This window comes from Martes martes (assembly GCF_963455335.1).
Source record: "Martes martes genome assembly, chromosome: 11".
In the NCBI taxonomy this organism is placed as follows: domain Eukaryota; kingdom Metazoa; phylum Chordata; class Mammalia; order Carnivora; family Mustelidae; genus Martes; species Martes martes.
In genome coordinates this window covers 89,566,642-89,588,436 of record NC_137899.1, presented here as the reverse complement: position 1 = coordinate 89,588,436, position 21,795 = coordinate 89,566,642, and the positions used below count along the sequence as shown (strand labels likewise).

Here is a 21,795-nt window from a genome sequence, read left to right as displayed (position 1 = left end):
GAAGAATTCCAAGAAGGTCCTCACCCCCCTCTCCCCACATATTCTCTCTCACCTGAACTGGATTTCTTAGAAAATTGAGAACCCGGAGGAGAGGCAGATTTTCAATGTATTCTATTTCACCCAGCTCGGCAATCTGTTTAATCAAAGAAACAAAGTATTATCAGTAGACTAACTGTACAACCCACAATATAAAGTTCCGTGAAAGGAGCTGACTTGGATCTTCTAACGTCAACTTCTTCCAGAAACTGCTCTGTTGCACAGCCCAGCCTTCTAATGAGTATTTGGATCGCAGAGCACAGGAATGACCGCGTGCCGCCTCACTAAATGGGAACCCACACAGCCATGTTTTCTTTTTTCCTCTCTGTTTAAAGAACTGTGAGCTGATCCTCCTCTCAGCCATATTTATTTTAAGGCAGAGATAACTTAGTATGCAGAATCAGAGAAATAGGACAAAAAACGCAGGTGGGGGGTCCGTGGTTCTCTCTCCTAGGCCCTAATCCTTCCTAACCCTCCTGTTCCCCAGTCTCCCTCCCCAGCGCTGCCTCTGCTAACCTGGCTATTTGGGACTGGTGAAGACTTCTTACTACGTGTGCATGTGTAGCTCTATTGTTTTTTCAACAAGAGGTAATTATTTTAAGGAAAGATAAAAACAGAAATGATACAACACAGTTCTTGACATGGGTGTTCGCCTTACAATTTTTTGTTTGCACTGTATCCTTATGTTTTATACGCTTTTCTGTGTAGGTTATGTTTCACAACTTTAAAAAAAAATGAAAAAAGGTTGCTGGTCAGTTCCTTAATTTGACCAAGGAGAAAGCTTGGGTTGCAGAATGCCTGAATTTCCCGCTAAGACAAACAGTTTTACTTAAATTTCCTGTAGTTAGCATAATTATAATTTTATTTCAAATGTGGCTATTAAACTTTTGCAAAAAAATTAATATATGCGTCATTTCTATTTCTCCCCAAGTCATTCCCGAATGCGTTGTGAACGCTCTCCAAAGGTAGTCACCAATAATTCCTGAGTTATCCAAACACAAAATGCAGCTAAAATTAAACTACTCCCAGAGCTCAATCAGGGGAAGGACATATGCACCATGTTCAAGGGATGCCATTTTCAAGGACGTAATATAAAAGGTAAATTCTGAGTCATCATATAGAACCTGCATTAGTTCTAGATGCTTATTAATAAGCATTAGTCTGCTTATAGCAATGCTATGCTATCAGACACAGCTCTTTCAACACAATGGCTATATCCATTAGAGTGACATTTAGATCCTCTGCAAGATAAAAGGATCATTTTTTTTTTAAGATTTTATTTATTTACTTGACAGACAGAGATCACAAGGAGGCAGAGAGGCAGGCAGAGAGAGAGGGAAGCAGGCTCCCCGCTGAGCACAGAACCCGATGCGGGGCTCGATCCCAGGACCCTGGGATCATGACCTGAGCCAAAGGCAGAGGCTTAACCCACTGAGCCACCCAGGCGCCCCAAAAGGATCATTTTTTAAATACCGTGTGATTCAGGAAAGTGGAATAGTCAACTAGGTTCACACTGCTTGGTCAGAGCAGTGGGCTGATTTTCCTCTAGCATACAGTCCCTGTGCTTGGACCCAACACAGATGCGAGAAGGGGGATGTTTTCCTGCAATGAGCATGTCTCACCACTAAGTCCTGGCCACGTGCCCTGGCACACACTGCTGGTGAGCGTGGAAACTGGCATGTTTTTCCTAAGAGGCAAGCTAATGGGTTACGTGTACATAAGCTATGAACCAGCTACCCCATCCTCAAGAGGTTTGCACCGAAGAGATCATCAGACTGGCAAACATTAGATAAAGAACATTGGGCCCAACGTTTTTAGTAAAAGTTTAAAAATTCCTCAATTCTGAATAACCCCACCATTATGTGATTAAATGAGTCATGGCACAGTCCCGTAATAGGAACACTATACACCCTTTAGAAGGCTAGAGATATCTCTGATAACTGACATGGAAAGATCTTGAAATGTTGCAAACATCATGAATAGTATGATCACGGACTACATAAAACTAGAACTAAAATGTCAGCTGGGCTCATCTGGTCTTTTGAGAGTCATGTGAGAGGGATCCAGCTCCCTTCCCCACTAGCCCTTCCAAAGGTCGGAAGAGGTTAAGGGGAGAGCAAAGGACGTATGGGCTAGCCCGGCTTCAGGATCCTATGCCTGCTGAATTAGCCACACTCCACAGATACTGGCTGTCCCGACTGTGCCCTTGGTCCCTCTCCTGAAGACCTCACCCTACAGCAGATCCTCATGTCTTCTTCTCAAATGCCAAACCCAGGGCTGTGTGCCTCACAGACTATTCGTTATAGTAGGTGTAGGGGTACAGCGCCCCAAATGACTTGAAGTGAGACATCGCCGGAAAGGTTCTATTCCTGGAGGACCTTGAGCCATGTCACACCAGCAGAGCTGATCCCCAGATTCCAGATGCCCCTCTTCTCAAACCTCCTCTTCCACTTGGGGTTACTACCGACCCCTAGCAGCTTGTCAACTTCAAATTCCTAGGAAGAGCAGTTTAGTTGACTCATTTCACCGTCTCCTCTGAGGCTATGCTCTCCCAGCCCCAGCATCCACACCTAAAGCTCCCTGTGAAGGCTTTTTCCTTCGACCGACTGGCTGATTGATTTGTGAAATAATGACACTAAAAGAAGGAACACAGGGTTCTCTGAGTAACTCCCCAACCAATGTTTCTAGAAGAAAGGCCAGAGGTTATCATAGAGTTAACATTTGGGGGAGAAGTTTTAAATGGCAGAAATGACATCCACGCTAACAAGGACTATAGAGAGTGATAAGGGCCCCCAAATCACCCCACGATGGGAAACATTTGCAAAGGAACTTAAAAGAGATGATGAAATGATAGTGTGAGGGTACAGCCACGTGCCAGCCGCTAAAAGCAAGTAAATAATACTGATGGAAGTACAAATGATAAAACATCAAATTAATCATATGAGGAGCAACAGCTAAGTTATGTTTCTGTAAAATGACAAACTTTCCATCCCTGACATGGTATTCTCAGTAGTACTGGGGAAACCTCTGAGGAAATCTGTGCAAGGCACGAAGAACAGTTCAAACTACTGTTGGTCGCTCCCCAACCTGCCCAGTGGGGAGCCAGGGAATTATGTTATTGTTACAGACTCAATTGTTCCCAAAGGATTCCCTGCTTTGGGACACATGGCCACTTTTTCTTTAATAGAGTCTCTTGAACATTCGAAATTTATAAACTCCTTCACTCACTTAATGATACTTTTTTTTCCCTTAAACGTTTTCAAATGTAACTTGAAATGCCTCTTGAAATGGAAGAAAATGATATATTTATTCATGAGGTCTTTCTAAAGCAGCACTATCCAATATGGTAGTTACTAGCCACATGTGGCTACCTAGCACTTGGAGTATGGCTAAGATGAACTGAAATGTGCGTTAAGTATAAAATACACATCAGATGTCAAAAGCTGAGCATGGGCAAGAGGTTATAAAGCTCCTCATCAATGATTTTATTTTTTTTTTGTATATTACATGTTGACATGATGATATTTTGGATGTACTGGGCTAAATAAAATATATTATTACAATTATTTTCACTTATTTCTTCTTACTTTTTTATTGTGGCTACTAGAAAACTTAAAATTGTATATATGGCTCACAGTTATGGCTTGCATTATACTTCTATCAGAAAGCACACTTGGGGGTGCCTGGGTGGCTCAGTGGGTTAAAGCCTCTGCCTTTGGCTCAGGTCATGATCCCCGGGTCCTGGGATGGAGCCCCGCATCAGACTCTCTGCTCAGCAGGGACCCTGCTTCACTCCTCTCTCTCTGCCTGCCTCTCTGCCTACTTGTGATCTCTCTGTCAAATAAATAAATAAAATCTTAAAAAAGAAAGAAAGAAAGAAAGAAAGAAAGAAAGAAAGAAAGAAAGAAAGAACTCTTGTAGAGCATTATAGTCTAGGCTTTCCTGAAGGAAGAGTCACCAGCATTTCATTTACTGTATTATGCTTCAGCATTGAGAACACTGAGTCTGGAGGCAAACCATCCTACATTTGCATCCTGGCTCTGCTCTTTGCTAGGTGTAGAATTTTGGGCATGTTACACTTAACCTTTCTGTGCCCCAGTTTCCTCACCCAGAAAATATGACAATAGTAGGGGTATAATGAGGATTAAATGGGACAATGGATGTGAAGCACTTAGAACAGTGCCTTGTGCACGGGTACTCAGCAAATATCTCTAGATGATCCTCTGACTGCAATTATTACTATTATTAACATGAATCATTATTCCTTTCCCTGACTTCTGAGGTGCATTCAGTTGGGATTCAATGAATGCATTTCACCTTTTCAATACTCCCTGGATACAGGTGAGAACCATTTTCATGGTAATTTCACGAAAGGACACTAAACCCATATGAAATAGAGACTCTGCTGACTCCATAAGACATGTGGCACAGGGAACAAAAGTTAAATGAACTTTAGAAGTTGACAAAACAATTTAATATGCAAATCAAGTCAAAATAAGGACTAAGAGTTTTGTCTGTGATTAAAAGTCTACTTTTTCCCCAGACCTAAAGATGGCCTTTTCTTGATGTCTAGACGAACAGGTGATACAAGTTCATTGGAGAAAGAGTCATCAGACATAACTGATAAGCACCATCGCACCTGAACAGAGAAAGGTCTCCACAGTACCACATCTCCCCCCAGATAAGACCCATGCCTCTTCCAGAGCCAAAGTTTGCATTTTCAGGAAGAATTAGTCAACTTCCTTATGATGTCTTTCCAAAAAATGTGATAAAGTACTCAGAATAAAATTGTTTTGTAGACATTATTGCTTGTCATCGATAAACCATGATTACAAGCCCAAATGCTTCATTGAAAATAATGTATAATAAAAGTGAGCACCAATTTTTATAATTTGTGAAACAAAGTTTGTATTAAACCAGATATGGAAAATTTGAGTCAATCTAATCCCCAACTCCTACAGATTAGGAACATACACTATTATTACCAACAGAATATTGAACTATGCCTCTTCTCCTTAAATGACAATCATGGGCAACACCAGCCTGAGGCTCTTCTCATGTCTCCCATTTCCTTGCTCTGACACTTCAAATACTCCCAAGGTTACCTTTCTGCACAAAATTTTACATGAACACATCTACTTTAGAAAATCATGTCCACTTGGTTGCAGATTCAACCCTTAAAACAATGTATTAGGAATCATCAAATTTTCAAAAATTAAGAATTGTATTAATTACAAATGAAACAGTCCTTCTGCAACTACTGCTCCTGGAGATTTTCTAGAATAACTCTAAGCTGGCATTTCAAGTGAGAGCCCTGGAGAAACCAATAATGGGTCCTAATATGTCTTCTTATGCAGACACTGAAACTAGAGCAGATGACGTGTGACATTACCTTATTATCTTCCAGGTTGATCACCTCCAGGAAGTCATGGTTCTCCAAGCCCTGGAGGCTGCTGATCTGATTATGGGACAGATCCACAATCTGCAAGGCTTTTAGGTCCTCTAAACCCGTGATCTTCTCAATCTGGTTATCGCTCTACAATTGGTAAAATACATTAAATATCTTAAAAGCTTCTAGTAGGAAAAAGTGTAAGGCCAAGTTTTCATTCTGGATACTGCCCAAATCTCCCAAAATTAACAAGCCATTCTTGTTCCTCTGCCCCCTTCCATTTCCACCAACCACCTCCCTAAACACATATACGAACATCCCAGAAAGAAATCCCGGTATTTCAGCTGGAAGAATCAGAATGTCATATTTTCACTAAAGTTCATGCAAGATGAATGTTCAAATCAGTAGGACAGACAGAAGCTAGGTATATAAGCTTTTAACATTGTTTACCTAAAGCCTGAAGACAGCATGACTCCATGTTTACCTTCAGAAACAACATTTAATGCAAGTCTTTCAGCGCCATCGTGTTACACCACTCAACTAGTGTGACTACCACAAATGCTTGGTTTTTAGGAACATTCTAAATATAATCACTTCATATCACAATGGCCATGGTAGTCTGATTCATGGCTTGAATTATTCATGTTCTTGTGCAGGTTCCTCCTCTGGAATCTAGGTCAGACCTACAACTTCCCTTAAGCAAAAGAATATGGCAGAAGTATGCCAGTTCCAAGTCTAAGAATTAAGAAGGCCTGGTAGTTTCCCCTCTTGTGTCTTGGAGGCCTGCACTGCCATGTAAGGACTCTAACTACTCTGTTAGGAGAGGATTTTTGGAGAGATCACCTGGAGAAGAAGAAGTCACATGGAAAGGGGCCCTGACACTAAAGAGAGGAAAAATCCAGCCATTCCAGCATCCCCGCTGAGCACAGCCCCCAGCCAGTCTGCTGGCTGAATGAAACAAGAGCAGCAGAAGAACCACCCTGCTGAACCCAGCTCAGATTGCAGAACAGCTAGCCAAAACCATGGTTAGCGAGTAATATTTCTCCATGCACTACACTTGGGGTGGCTTGTTATTCAACAATAGATAACTGTGCTCTTCAATAATTCACACATAAGCATCTTCTCAGACAATGAGCATAAAACAAAGATTCAGAGATTCTCTTTCCCAACCCCCATAACCAGAAATGACAGTGGCCACAATAATCTGCATTTTCTTGTGCATTTTCCAACATACAATACAGTTCCTTGGGTTTCTTAGCCTCAAAGTGTAAGAACATGCCACAGTAAATTTACACATTCTTTTTTGTTTGTTTTTAAAGATTTTATTTATTTATTTGACAGACAGAGATCACAAGTAGACAGAGAGGCAGGCAGAGAGAGGGGAGGAAGCAGGCTCCCCGCAGAGCAGAGAGCCTGATGCAGGGCTCGATCCCAGGACCCTGGGATAACGACCTGAGCTGAAGGCAGAGGCTTTAACCCACTGAGCCACCCAGGTACCCTACACTTTCAGTTTTAGTTGGAAATCATAAAGACAATTTTGAGGTTTCAATTAATGACATAAAATGCCCATCTTTAAACTTTTAATACTTTTAATAAGCACTTAACTGAAAAATTAAATTATAGCATGCTCTTCCATCTACAGTATTTTTCCTGATATATGATTCCTGGTACATTGTAATAGCAAGAGCTCATTTTCATCCTATCTTTCCTAAGATTTCACTTCAATCATGAGCAAGATTTGTAGTCATTAGTTTAATTCTGTGGCTCCTTAAAATATATTACTAGAATGTTGATAATCTACAAAGCTGGGTGATAATACATGGGGGTTCATTAAACTATTCCCTTTTTTAAATATATGTTTGAACAATTCCATAATCAGAAGGGAAAAATACTCATAACCCCCATTTGCCTAAGTTAAGTCAAATTTCCTACTATTCAGAGTTCAAAAAAGTTCTAAAAAGTGTAATAGGAAAGGAAAAGAAAAAACTGCACTAAAGTTAACATAATATCTATACTAATTTAACTTATTGAAATAAGACCTCAATATCCTATTTAAAATATGCCCACATACAAAATTTATATACAATACAGTTCTTCCCAAAGAACTTTGAAGTGTTAAAACTACGGAAGACAGACTGTAATAAATCTTTACAGCGTCTCTGATGGCTTTCAAAGTGGTAGATGCATAAAAGTAGAGTGAGGCATAGAAACGTTTAATTAGCTAGCCTATGTTCATAAAGGGAGACAGAATGGGGAGATATTCAGAATCACAGAATTTCCGAGTTGAAAGTCGTCTAGTCAAACCCTTTATCTGATGCTGAAAAACCGACACATTGCCCCTCAAAGTGGACATCCAGTTTCAGCAAGTTCTTTTTTGCTTTTCTTTTTTGTAAAATCATGATTAGCAGGGAAAAGGAGGCCTTTAGAGCAAAGCTATTTTCTTAAACAGATGAAATGAGAAATATTCTTCATCTCCCCAATTTGGAAAGGAAAATATAAATGGCTCTTAGTAAGACAAGATGAATTTTGAAGTGTGGAATGTATTGTCCTCCCCTGCTCAAAGAAGCAGTTGACAGAAAAGCCCATGAGTGACCCACATTCTCCCCTTCCATTTACTGTAAAAGCTGATGGTAGAGAATTAACTGGATTGTATAGTGAATTATTCTCTTTTCTCTAAAAAAATGTAAAATGAGTTATTTGCAGTAGTAAAGCAGTTGGTTTTCTAATTCCACAAACTAAAACATAAGAGCATTAACTGTTGAAATAAATGTGTATCATTTTATCTTACATATTTCATTAACATTTGTGAAAGAAACCCTTACTCTTCTCAAAAATTTTAAGGGAAAATGAATGATGGCATGGTCCATATTTTCTGATTCATCTTGGGTGACTGGGGCAGGGACTGGGAACAATCCCCCTAATTTATTTGTAGAAAAAATGTGTCTTTTATGCTTTTTCTAAAAGCTGCTTGAGATGGGACAATCAACATGGATTACTTGTTTAGTTATTGAAATAAAATCTTGGGATGAAAGTGCTACGTGTTAATCTTCTTAATCATGAGTTCAGTTCTCCTCCCTCTAAGCACACGCCCCTATCTCTTTCAACATAACCATGCTCCACTTAAAGTTAATGGGAGCGCCAGTACAAAGAGATGTAAAGAGAAGGATAAGGTTCTAACGAGGTACCACCGGAGTAGTACACATTGCCAGTACTCCTTTAAATTATCATGGTTTGAATGTGACTTTCTTTTATAATTTTTAAATTTGCCCACCAATGTAACAAATTCTTTTTTTTTTTTTTTTTATGTTTTGCTAACATGCCCTCGTGGACAGAAAACATGAAACCTTAGGAACATTATGAGACCTCTCCACGCCTCCAGTCCATCCTTGGTGTTGGAACCAATACTTTGCCCTCGCCTAACTCGCCGTGAGGAGTGAAGTCTCTTGAAAAAGTGCTTCGAGCTCAGAGAAAGAAAAATGAACAGTAGCCAACCTTCCACTATCTGTAGTTTAAATAAGACAAGAACAGTCTATTATAAATGTCATAAATCTGCAGATAACCCCAAGATGTCATCTCAAAGAGCAGTTCAACAATCTCCCATGGGATAGTTTACATAAGAAATTAATAAGCTACCAGCCTTGTGGTTTAAAATCCTCCCTGCCCACCTTGTGACAGATATAATAAAAAACAGCAAAGCCATCCAAGGGTAAGATGTAGGAGAGAGGAGGAAAGGATGAAGAATCTTGAATAATCCACAACTATATTATCAGCTTTTAAATTAGTGAGCTAATCTGTTATTCCCAAAACACTGTATATATCTTTGGAACTATTATAATTCTGCTGACTTTTTGATAAATTATTTGCATGTTTATTCATAGTCACAGTGCACGTCAGAGCTTAAGAAAAGTTCTATGGGAAAAAAATGTAAAAATTTCAAGTTTCTGATTGGAATTGCTCCTTTAGTCTCAGCATCAATTTTGGTTTTCTAAAATGGGAAACTAGCATATATTAATATAAAAGCACTGCCAAAATTCAGCTAACATCTTATGGTTCATTTGAGAACAATAAAGTGTAAATAGCACTAAATATTATGCTTAAATATGCTTAAGTGTTATTTCATCAGTGAGATATTATGAAATGTATTTTTAATAGTTGTTAAAAGTATTCTTTTCTTTCTCAGTGTAAAATGTCAATCCTTTAAAAAATTGAATTTGGACGCCAAATTAGAAAATCACTTTAGGGGCACCTGGGTGGCTCAGTGGGTTAAGCCTCTGCCTTCAGCTCAGGTCATGATCTCAGGGTCCTGGGATCGAGCCCCACGTCGGGCTCTCTGCTCAGCGGGGAGCCTGTTTCCCCCTATCTCTCTGCCTGCCTCTCTGCCTCCTTGTGATCTTTCTGTCAAATAAATAACAAAAATCTTTAAAAAAAAAAAAAAAAGAAAGAAAATCACTTTATACAGCAGGAAATATTGGTCCTACACATATACGGCACTGAAAGGAGCAAACAAAATGGAAGACAAAAACTTTCATGAAGGAATCAGTTCATCTTGAAAAATCCTGATTTTCATTCATTTATCATTCATACACTTGCTAAAACATTAACTAGTACTTTTCCATCAAGAATAACTTTTGGGGGCATCTGGGTGGCTCAGATGGTTAAGCATCTGCCTTCAGCTCAGGTCATGATCCAGGGGTCCTGAAATCAAGTCCTGTATCAGGCTCCCCGTTCAGCAGGGAACCTGCTTCTCCCTCTCCCTCTGCCTGCTGCTCCCCTTGCTTGCACTCTCTCTCTGGCAAATAAATAAACAAAATCTTTAAAAAAAAAAAAAAAAGTAACTTTTGGTTAGACTCACCAGACAAAGGATCTTGATTGGCAGCATGCCTAAGCCGTTAATTGATGTGATCTTGTTCTTGGCCAGACTCAGGTGTGTTAGGCCACTACACAGCTCTAGCCCACTGATCTCCTCTATCTCGTTGTCTATATACCGTGACTATGTTTAAGGAAAATGTTATGAGAAACATTCTGAAGAGGGGCGCGCAGGTGGCTCAGTTGGTTAAGCATCCGACTCTTGATTTTGGCTCAGATCATGATTTCAGAATTACGAGACTGAGCCCCACATCGGGCTCCACACTCAGCACTGAGTCTGCTTTTCCCTCTCCCCTCTCGCCCTCCAGCCCCCACTTGTACACACACACTTTCTCTCAAATAAAATCTTTAAAAAGAAAAAACATTTTGAAGAAAAAAAAGTGTCAGATCATCATTAGAAAAAATCAAACAACAGCATTAATAAAGCACTAATACATGCCAATACAGGATGAACACTAAATCTTAAAATACATTTTTTTCATTATAGAAGTTAAAAAAAAAGAAGTTAATACTGGCACTGCTTAAATTATTTTAAAGATATAGCTTTCGAGTATGCTCAGTTGCATTCTGCATTCTTAAGTGACTCATTTAATCAGGGAGGAGAAACATCTCAGGGCGCTTCAGAAGTTTCCTCCTTGGCAGTGATTTTTCTCGGTTCCTTAATGGTTTCCACAAGAAACTCCCATGCTCTCCCACAGTTGGGACTTCAGCTTCATCATCCTCAGAACCAGGGGAACAGCCTGGGAGATGTCCCCGGTGGCAGATGGGTGGTAAAGAACCAATACCCGGACACAGAGAGGAGCAGCCTTTTCTGTCTCTATCGGTTTCTCTTCTCCCTTTAAAATAAATGAGGCCTAAATTCCATCTTCATTTCCTCACGTTAAGTTTCTAGTCATTTTAAAATTTAAATTGCTTCTGTGTTCTATCCTTAGAATCACCTAAAATTGCAGTCCCAGAGTCACCAATTCTATCCCCCTCTTTCTGGTCTCAATCTCTTCAGCAAATTTTCGGGATTTAGTATCATTTGCGCACCACAACTCATTTTCCTTCCCAAGTAACTGAAGACATCACGGTTCTCTCCGCCACTCGTAATCCGCAGGGCATCCAATCAATCATCAAGAGTTGGCATTTTTTGCTTTAAAACACCTCTTTAATTATCCCCTTCCTTTCAGATCACTCCACTGCCAACTTAATTCAGCTTTAGCACCAGTGGGTGCCTCTAACATCCATTTCTTCTTGCCTCAAATCACCTGACACACTGTAGTCAGGTTAATTTTTTCAAAATATTGATTAGATATCATGTTTCAATCAGAAAATTCTCACAGGACAAATTCCAAATTCCTCACTCTGGCATCGGAAGCCCTTGACTTTACGCAAAGCCTGTTTCTCCAGTTTCATCTCCCTTATAACCCAGTGAGAAGTCCCTAATCCTGCCAGTTCAGTCTTCTCAGCAGTTCTGGAACGTACCAAGGACTTTCTTACTCAGCAGTGTCTTTTTTATCATACTGCTTCCCTACCCGTCCTAAACCCTGCCCATTCCTCAGGACTTAATTTCAAATTCCATTTCTTTTCTTTCTTTAACGTATACATTAAACCAACGTCTTTATTATCTCTTTTTGAAAGATAATCTCATATTCTTATTTCTGTTGCTCTTAATTACTTAAATACTCACAAAGGACAGGCTGGGAGAACATATTTGCAACAGAAATAGTAGATGAAGGATTACTATCTAGAATACATAAAGAATGACAATAATTCAATCCAAAGAAAGAATAAAGACAGAACCACCCAACAGAAAATGAGGAAGAGTACAGGGAGGAAATTCTCAAGAGCAAACCCAAGCAGCTAATAAACATATGAAGGGACTCTGCTTCACCCTTCATCAGGAGAACGCAACTCAAGGCGCCATTCCTCACCTATCAGTTTAGCAAGCATTTTAAAGGGTTCTGAGGAACAGATTGTTTCCTATGACTGAGGGTTCATTATGTCAGAGCCAACTTGAAAGCAACTTGGCAGGGTCTGCTGTAATTGTAAAATTGTCACATCAACTTCAATTCTTGATATCCACTCTGGACAGACCATTTCTTCCTCAAAGCCTTTTCTGGTCAACTTCCAAGCTCCCACGTATCTCCTTCTGTTAATCATAGAATCAAAGAATTTTTTAAAGGGGAAGAAAAGATGCTTAAGTGTCACAAGAACAGGTGTATTTTGCCTCATAATTCTCTGTAGATCTCCCAAGTCCACAAGTTACTAATTCTGTGACTTAACTTCTCTCGGCTCAGATTTTTCACTGTAGAGTAGCAAACAATGGGTTGCTATGAAAACTGAAAGTTTGATCATGGAAAAAAAAATCTTTGGAATGAGGCTCACAAGCTATAAAGTTCCTCACAATTACAAGGCAGTTATCACTACCACATTAAAAGCGCCCGAAGCCAAGGAATCCCATCCTCTACCTGTTGGCCAACAGCACATAATGGAAGATTGAAAGCCAGCATCTATTCCAAAAAGATGTAGGCAAGAGAAAGAGATAAATTAGGAAACCAGAAGCAGTGAGGATAAAGTACTACCAAATGAACCAGACACTCCTGATTTTTCTCCATTGGTTCCAGATTTGATCCTTGGAAGCATAGTTTCGCTTGTCATCAAATATGCATTTCAAATGTACTTTCATAAAGCTCTCCTGCCAGGAGAGCTCTACAAAGCGTTCATGCTCACAAACACCACACTCTTTCTGCTTCTGTTTCCTCTGGGCTGTTGAAATAATCATTCTCAAACCAGAACGAAGACCAGATCTTTGCTGATACAGATTGTAACAAAGGCTGTGAAATGTGGGAAACAGAGATTAAACTCTCCCACAGCTATTGAGGAAATAAAATGTCCTTGGAGTGGCAATCTTTGGCAAGAAAAATTAGGCAAGGAAAACTTCAAATGGCCGTCTGCCTCCAGTTAGCACAGGAAGCAACAGTCCTTAAGTCCTATGTCAGGCGCACTAGTGTCCCGGTAGTTCTGCTCCAACCGATATGAAGATGCTCAATGGGGAAGAGTAAAACAAATGCTTGTGGGCACTGAGTCAGGAAGCCTTCCCGTGGGAAGGGGGCAAGGATCAGAAAACAAGGACTTAGGAATCCTGAAACTGTCAAGAGCTAGTGGGAATTGACAAGGCAAGCCTGTTTATTGCGTATGCAGTAATTTTCCAAGACGTCCGAGGCTAACCCCAGTTCTTTCGGTACATCTGCTTCACTCTCCAGCTTTGACTAGTACAGCAAGTCAGGTTTTATGAAATTTGCCTCGCAAGGGACAAGGGAAGAGGAATACAGGTGCCTCACTGCAGTTGAGGGGGCAAAGTTGCAAAGTTCCTCAAGTTGCAAAGGCTTGAGGAACTGACTGCACAGCTCTGCTGAGAAATAAGTTCATTTCAGAAAAATTGTCTATTTCCCAACTCTTCACTCCCCTTTAAACTTCAAGGAATTTCAGTCTCTATAAATTAATCACATTCTTGACTGAAGAGTACTTTCTACAATGGCCCGACACCCCACCCCCCACCTCCACACTCTCAAGGTCACATCATCTGCAACCACGAGTAATGATAAAGGTCAGTATGCAGGAGTGGTCCGTACAGAGCCCTGAGTTCACAGCTCGCTTTCAGGAATCCCTTTATCTCCCTCATCTCTCATCTTCTTATTTTAAGAACCTGCATGAAATGTTACTTGTCCTTCCTCCAAACGTTATTCTTTTGCATTCTTTCATATAGGTCTTGGGACTTTCCAACGAGAAGAAATATAATCTGGTAAGTCACTAAGCCATTACAACGAATTAGCTTACTGGGTTAACCCTCTTAAGTACATTTTAATTTTCAAAGGCCGCTGGCTATCAGAAGAAGGAGACTCAAAGAACTCAAAAATCATCATACCGCATTCCAGCTCTGAAGTTTTACATTTCAGTGAATAAATCTTTTACAGTGGAACTTTAGGTCCTCAGAAACTGAGGGACGGAACCCAAAGGCACATAAGCGTAACTTTACAGCGAGGGAAGAGCCCCACAATGTAGTTTTACATCTTGGTGATGCTGTCAGCAGTTTGCAGAGCTTGACATGAATTATTCACTAGTTCCGTATTCGCTCGTATTCGTTTGTCTACAATCATAAAATATGGTTCGGGTGTAGAGAAAACAGTTACTGAGAAATAAGTAGGAAATCCATCACAATTCTCTTAGTAGAGAGAACCGCAATGATAGCTTTAATCAAAACCAATCCTGAAAGATCTATATCACCTTACCAGTGAAAAATGTTCTTCACTATAGGAGTGAATCTCTAAAAAACGAAACACACATACACTTTCAATGGCTAGGTGATAAAAGTAGTTATGACTCAATGAATTGCAGCATGGGGAAAACTGGAATTTAGAGGACAAATCTCGGTGCAACCACTGACCAAATGATCCTGGACAGTAAATGAGCTTCCCTGGGTCTTAGGCTCCTCTTTCATAAAAGAACAGTTAGGAGTAGCTCATCTCTAAAGTCCGGTCTGGATTTTAAAATTCTGTGAATCACTTTTTAAAAGCTCCATGGTTCTATAATCATCTAACAAATTCTAAGGAATAATCAATCTGTCGATACTTACTGGTAAAGAATACACAGCATTCTTTCTTAAGAATATTCTTTCTTGACTTATCCTTGACAAAGTTTATCAGCTTGTGATTTAGGATGATTATCAATTAATCATCAGTTAGCCACAAATGGAACGACAAAATAGCATAAGATAAACCAAAAACTTGATTTCTTAAACCAGTTCACTTTGAGGCACTAATTTAATCTACAATCACAATGTCAGCATTAACCAGGTCGATTGATGGACTTGTATTTATTTTAAAGAAGTGCTTTTTAACGCTGCTAATTACAATTTTGTTGAATTATATTTTAAACAAAAGTGCACATGTTCCCCTCAAATAGAAAAGACGTATTCATCCACTAAGGAAAGCTTGAACATAAAAAGCACAAAAATGATAACCACCAAACCCCTAAAAAGGACACACGGAATGGCATCAGATTAGGAAAGCGTGCCCTGCGAGGTACAACAGAGAGGACTGGCTAGCTTAAAGCTGGGGATCTTCAGGTGCACTCCTCAGACCGGCAATATCCGCACCACCTGGGAGCTTGTAAAAATGCAAATTCTCAGGTACCACCCCAGACCTACCCCACCAGAAGTTCTGAGGATGGAGGCCAGCAAGTTTTTTAACAAAACCTCCAGTTTTGTTTTAACAAAACCTCCAGGGTATGTTTGAGCTACAGCTCAAGTTTGAAGCTTGGTAAATAACTATTTTCAAAGAAATTAATAATTTTCAGATTTAAAACATTTTTAATGGACACAGGTACAGCATTTGCCCATACACGGCCTGCGTATATTTATTTTAAAAATCTAGTGAACACTCTGGAAATGGACCCCACCTTCAGCCCAAGAAGAACACGAATAGTACCTGACATCTACCTCCGCACGCCCGTCCTGTTGCATCCAACGCCTCCCTCTCGGAGATGGCCATCATGCTGAATTGTCTACTTCCTCTTCCTTTTCCCCTTTGGTTTGATACTAAAATTATATTTAGTTTTATTAAGATGCATCCCTACTGCTCCATGGAGATAAATTTCATTCATCTTCACTACCGTAGGATATGTTATTATGAGGATAACGTAAGTTGTGCTTTCTCTTATCAACGAGCGTATGGGCTATTTCAACTTTTTGCTATGACAAGCAGTGTAGCTATGAGCATTCTTATACAAGCCTCCAGATACACGCTGCTGAACTTCCCATATGTAGGAATGAAAGTGCTGGGCCACAGGGAATTTTGATGTTCAACTTTATAAAAGAGCATAAAATTGCTCTCCAAAGTGGTTGAACTAATTTCATACCCAGAGGAAGGAAAAAAAAAAAAAAAAAGAGAGAGATCCTCTTGACCTACATGTTCTCCAACACTTGGTATTTTTAGATTTCTTAAATGTTGTCACTTGAATGGATGTAACATAGTATCTCATGTGGTCTTGGGCTGCATTTCTCTGAATACAAATGAGGCTGACATCTAGTCATGTTACTAGACTTATCGGACTCATTTCCTGTAAAACACTTTTTATACCTCTTCTCCCATCTTCCTATCTGGGAACATGGAATATATTTCTCTTTAGTTAGGTCTTTACTGCTCTTCGATAAAGTTTTATTAGATTCCTCCCACAGGTCTTATTCATTGTTAATAAGATTCATTTTTATTGCTCTTGTAAATGGGGTCTCTGTTTTAATTTGTGCTTTCTAATTGCTTGTTTGTGATGAAGAAAAATGCAATTGATTTCCTTTTATTGAAGTCATATCCAACTACTTGGTTGAGCTCTCAAGACTATCATTTCTAGTAGTTCATTGCAAGTTATTTTTGATATTCCCTATGGACAATCATGTCATTTGTAACAACAACAAAAAAGTCTTTTTATCTTCTCATTTCAATTTTTATACTTCCAGGTTTTTTTCCTCTGGTTTTTACAGTGCTGGCTAAAACCACCAAAACAGTGATGGATAGAAGGGGCAATGGCAGAGATCTTTGTCTTGTTCCCAATTTTAAAGAACGTTCAGAACATGTCCCCAGCTAGGACAAAGTCTGCTTCAAATATTTTTATAGACCTTTTCAAGTTGAGGAAATTCCCTATAACTAGTTTACTAATAGTTTTTATTGTAAATAAGATTTTATAAAATTCTATCTATTGAGTTTCTAAACCTACTGATCATATGGTTTATTTCTCTTAATCGGTTAACATAGTTAATGACTTTTTTTTTTTTTTAAGATTTTGTTTATTTATTTGACAGACAGAGATCACAAGTAGGCAGAGAGGCAGGCAGAGAGAGAGGGGAAGGCAGGCTCCCCGCTGAGCAGAGAGCCCGATGCGGGGCCTGATCCCAGGACCCTGGGATCATGACCCGAGCAGAAGGCAGAGGCTTTAACCCACTGAGCCACCCAGGCGCCCCCATAGTTAATGACATTTACCGACCTTCTAATATTAAGCTATCCTAATATTCATGAGATAAACCAAACTTGGTCATGGTATTAACTTTTTCAAACACTGCCAGATTCAGTTTGCCAATTCACGGTTAGGATTTTTCCATCTAGATCATAGGTGAAAGGAGTCTGTCATTTTCGTTTCTCTTATCATTCCTTATCTGCTTTGGGATATCAAAGTAATCTCATTAGCATGGATTGTGAATATGCCTTCTATTCTCAATCTTTGAAAGATTTTGTTCATTATTAGAAGATCTGTTCTTAAAAGTTTGGATCTGGGGGCACCTGGGTGGCTTAGTGAGTTAAAGCCTCTGCCTTCAGCTCGGGTCATGATCCGAGTCCTGGGATCGAGCCCCAAGACAGGCTCTCTGTTCAGTGGCAAGCCTGCTTCCTCCTCTCTCTCTCTGTCTGCCTCTCTGCCTACTTGTGATGTCTGTCAAATAAATAAAATCTTAAAAAAAAAAAAAAAAAAACCTCAAAAAAAATTGGATCTGGTGGGAGTTTTTTTTATATGAGTATTTTAATTTAATTTACTTTATATGAATTGCATTTATAAATACAGGACTACTCAGGGTTTCTATTTCCAAATCAGCATATTTTTCTAAGAATTTATCCATTTCATTTAGGTTTTCAAATGTACTGGCATAAAAAATGTTGTTTAAAAATTCTTATGCAAAGCTTTCCAGTCTTTTCAAAAACCTAATCTAATAACATAATTATATACAGTATGTATGACACTCTAAAACAGAACAAGAGGCATATTCAGTACTGTTTAAAAACCAGCCTACTATCTATTCAAAACGGTAAGCTAAGAATTTGTTTCATTAAGAGTTTATGAAGGGTGGCTTGTTTTGGCTCCTTGTGTTTGCATTTTAAAGACCACAGGTGAGGAATGCTGCCATGTTACATTTTAATTATGTGTCCATGTTCTGAATTTCAATTGGTTCTGCTGTAATGAGGACAGCTTTTTATACTTTGGAGAGAAGACTGAATTGCTACATCTAAAGTCAAGTTAAAAAAAACCCAAACCCAAAAATCCTAGTTTTCTTCATGGTGTTTGACATTTACAAGTCGTAACAGTTTTTCACACGGAAAAATAAATTCATGTAGAACTTAAGTCTTCCGTGATACACATGTTTTAAACCGCACCCTCTGTTTGGAGTCCAAAATCCTGTGGAGTTGTTTTCTCTGGCAGTTCTATGCTATACACAGAAGAGTATTTTTCTGGGAGGCAGAGCCCAGATTGCCACGTGAGCGCCCTCATTCAGGGTGCCCCAAGCTGGAGCTCTGGATGCTCCCTCCTCCTTTCTTTCTGGCTGGTAGGAGTCTCCGGCACGACTGACTTCTAGACCAGTGTTTCTCAAGCTTTACTGTGTATTTCCCATCACCCAGGGGTCTTGTTAAAAATGCAGGTTCTCATGTCAGGGGTCTGGGGTAGAGTCCCAGAGCCTGCATTTCTAAGAAATTCTGGGCAATGGTGTTGCTGATACCATTAATCTTCCCTGAGCAGTATTCTTCTAGGTGGTCTGAGTGGATTTCTGAGTCAGGTGGCTTCTGGGTGGTCAGCCTCTACCTCCTTGCAAATTCAGTATGTATGATGTCAAGCATCAAGTGAGAAGTTCTACGGACAGGTGCTGCCAACGTGTACTACTTTTAGTTTGCCATCAGAGCATTTCATGTTGATCATTTTCTCATTAGGATACATTTAGGAGAACTTGCTCGCTTCAAGAGCACCAGCTAAATGCCCAATAATGGCACATTCCACATACCAGTTCTAAAGAACATGGCGCTATGTTCGCAGTTTCCCATCATATATGAAAAAGGCTTTTCCCCAATAAAATACATGCTCAAGACGATATACCTTCTGTTCTCCCCACATCTCGGTCTCATTACAAGTGTAGTGTTCTAACTGCTGCCCTGTCCCTGGAATGAGGCACCCAAGGGCAATCAATTCATTCCCCACTCTACCCTGAAAAATCCTCAGGTGGGCAGAGAGATACTGAGAAAGAGAAGACACTGCTCCCTTAGCACCCAGAAAACATCAGTCTCCGGTGTAAAGAGACTCCAGCTCATTAAACTCACAGATTCCCAATTAACCCTTTAGGATCTTGAAGCTGGTATGTGCATGCTTCAGGGTAGATGTTCTCCATGGGAACCTGACTCATGCAGTATATATGTTCCTGAGGTTGGCTGCTCATCAAAAGAGGTTGGTTTTGCTTTTTTTTAAAAAACAAAAGTATATTTTAAATACGCCAGAGGAAATAAAAAAATAAATAAATACGCCAGAGAAGCTTGTTATTTAAAGGGCGATTACTATGAATTCTTTGGGAAATAAAAAAAAAAAATCACTTATTTTCCTTTTGGTCATATCTGAATTTCCAGATACTGACCTTATTATATGAAACAGGACACAAGTTTAAGTAAATTTCAAGAGTCAATTAAAAATAAGCCTATGTTTATCAGAAAATGACTGTCTTATGTAGCATTTTCAGGTGGATGATGCTCTTGGCAAGCTCTGACTTACAATCTTGCTCCTTGGTAAATAAAACATGTTTCTTCATTTTGTGAATATCAATTCTTAATCATTCAAATGAGTCACACATCTCCAGTAAATTGCTTATCTGGTACCACTCCAAGTCATCCAAGAACATAGTTATTAACAGGCCTATTACCCAAATTTCCCCTTTATTCATTCAAAGGATACTGTCCAAAATTAGTTTAGTGAGAGTCTGGTATTCTGACAAATCACGCATTTCAGAAATTTGATTGTAGGAAAAATCCACCTTCTGACGAGAAAAAGAGAACAATAGGTCAAAGTTTATTTCTCGTCTGCTTAACCACAATAATTTCTCGCATAAGAAGATCTTTCTGGCCGTGGGGTTAGAATCCATTACTGAAAATACGCCAAGGCAAACACAGCCACCCATATCTAATCACGTTCTGTCTGGACCCTTGTCTGTTCAGTCTGAGGGACGGGGAGGGGGAAGGAGTCCCCCGCCCTGGGCCCCGTGGGACACCCCCAGCCCCAAACACTTTCCGTTCCTGCTGTTCCTCTCTCCATTTCTGGCAATCACTTCAGGCTTTCTTCATCTTCCCACAGAATTCACCTCAATTCCGCTTTCACCACCATTTCTTTCACTTTCTCTGCTGCCCCACGAGCGGCGCTCACTTAGTTCACGTGCTCATCTTTTCTCTGTCTTTTCTCCTCTCTCAATATATTCTCCTGAGTCACTTCTCAAGGGCCAGAAAAAATCTTTCTTATTCATCCCTCAGGCTACATCTCATCCACTTAACACCCTTTCTCAAAACAGACTATTTTAGGAAAGCCTTTTCAGCAACATGAGTTGTTCTTTCTCCAAAATAGGAGACTAAAGAAAAACAACATTAAGTAACTTTTAATATTTACCCATGAGCAAAAGATGAACAAAAAGGATTTAAAAAAAAAAAACAACAACACTTTTTTAAAACGCTACATTGATAACTTGCCGGGCACACGTAATAATTCTCTGGAAAACTATCAAACCATGTTCTAATGAGCACTAGTGCCCTTTAAAACAGGGTTCCCCTGTACAAAGAATACTTTATCAATGTATTAAATACTAAAAACTTTAATTACTAAAAAACATGTTGAAAACTCAAGTGCCAAGAGAAAAAAACAGATTAAGTTGATTACAAGTTAGCAACAGGACCACATTGTCAGTAAAACACAAGTGTGTGAACCATGTGAAGAAACAGTAATGTACAAACAAAACACCATTAGTTCAAAAAACCCCAAACAATTGGAACACAAAAAGTGACGCCGATATAAACTGCCACTATGTCAAACACAGAGCACGGCTGACCTAAAGCATTCAGTCTGATGTGACCGAAGGAAGTTTCATATTCACTTTGGTCTTCTAAGTAATTGTGATGGACCGGGAGTCAACACAGTGATCTAGGCTTACTTATAATTGACACTTTTTCCATTAATACCTTCTGTTCTTGCGCCACAGTCGTGTCTGCTCCTCTCTGTCTAGCTCTAGCCCTCTCTGGGCCACGTGCCCATCCTGTGCTTTCTGGCATCTGTGTTACCAGGTGTGCTGAGAGGCTGGAAAGGGTTCTGATTGGTGCTCTGACTCCCCCCAGGAGTTCCACCAGACCCAAAGGCTTGCAGGGAGTCCCATCCGCCAAATGAACCTGCTGGACCTACTAAGAGCAAAGCATTCTGGGAAACACAGAGCATGTGTAAGAACAGGCCCCCGTGTTCAGGAAACGTGAGCCTTCTCTGGCTGGTGGCCCGAGGCTCACAGATAATAAGTGAACAGGATGCAGAGCTTTCTGAGAGGGTGGGACGGGGTACACAAGCCTGGGTTGCTGGGTAGACGGGCTCTGGGTGGCAGACTTTGGGCTCCATCCCAACCCTACTACCTCCCAGCAGAGATGACATATGTGATTTGCCCCTTCTCTACTCTGGAGTCCTCATCTGTGAAATGGGAC

General features: G+C 39.9%; 1 protein-coding gene across 1 annotated transcript in view; it reads right to left on the bottom strand.

Annotated features, from left to right (window-relative positions):
* Positions 1–21,795, bottom strand: part of LRGUK (leucine rich repeats and guanylate kinase domain containing) — a gene marked incomplete at both ends in the record, with an annotated part of 106,023 nt that overhangs the window by 68,344 nt on the left and 15,884 nt on the right. Inside the window, 4 exons of the mRNA XM_080818740.1 lie at positions 53–133; positions 5,429–5,572; positions 10,278–10,402; positions 20,024–20,105. Of these exons, the coding sequence (XP_080674866.1) occupies positions 53–133; positions 5,429–5,572; positions 10,278–10,402; positions 20,024–20,105 (432 nt within the window). The remainder of the gene's footprint in view (positions 1–52; positions 134–5,428; positions 5,573–10,277; positions 10,403–20,023; positions 20,106–21,795) is intronic.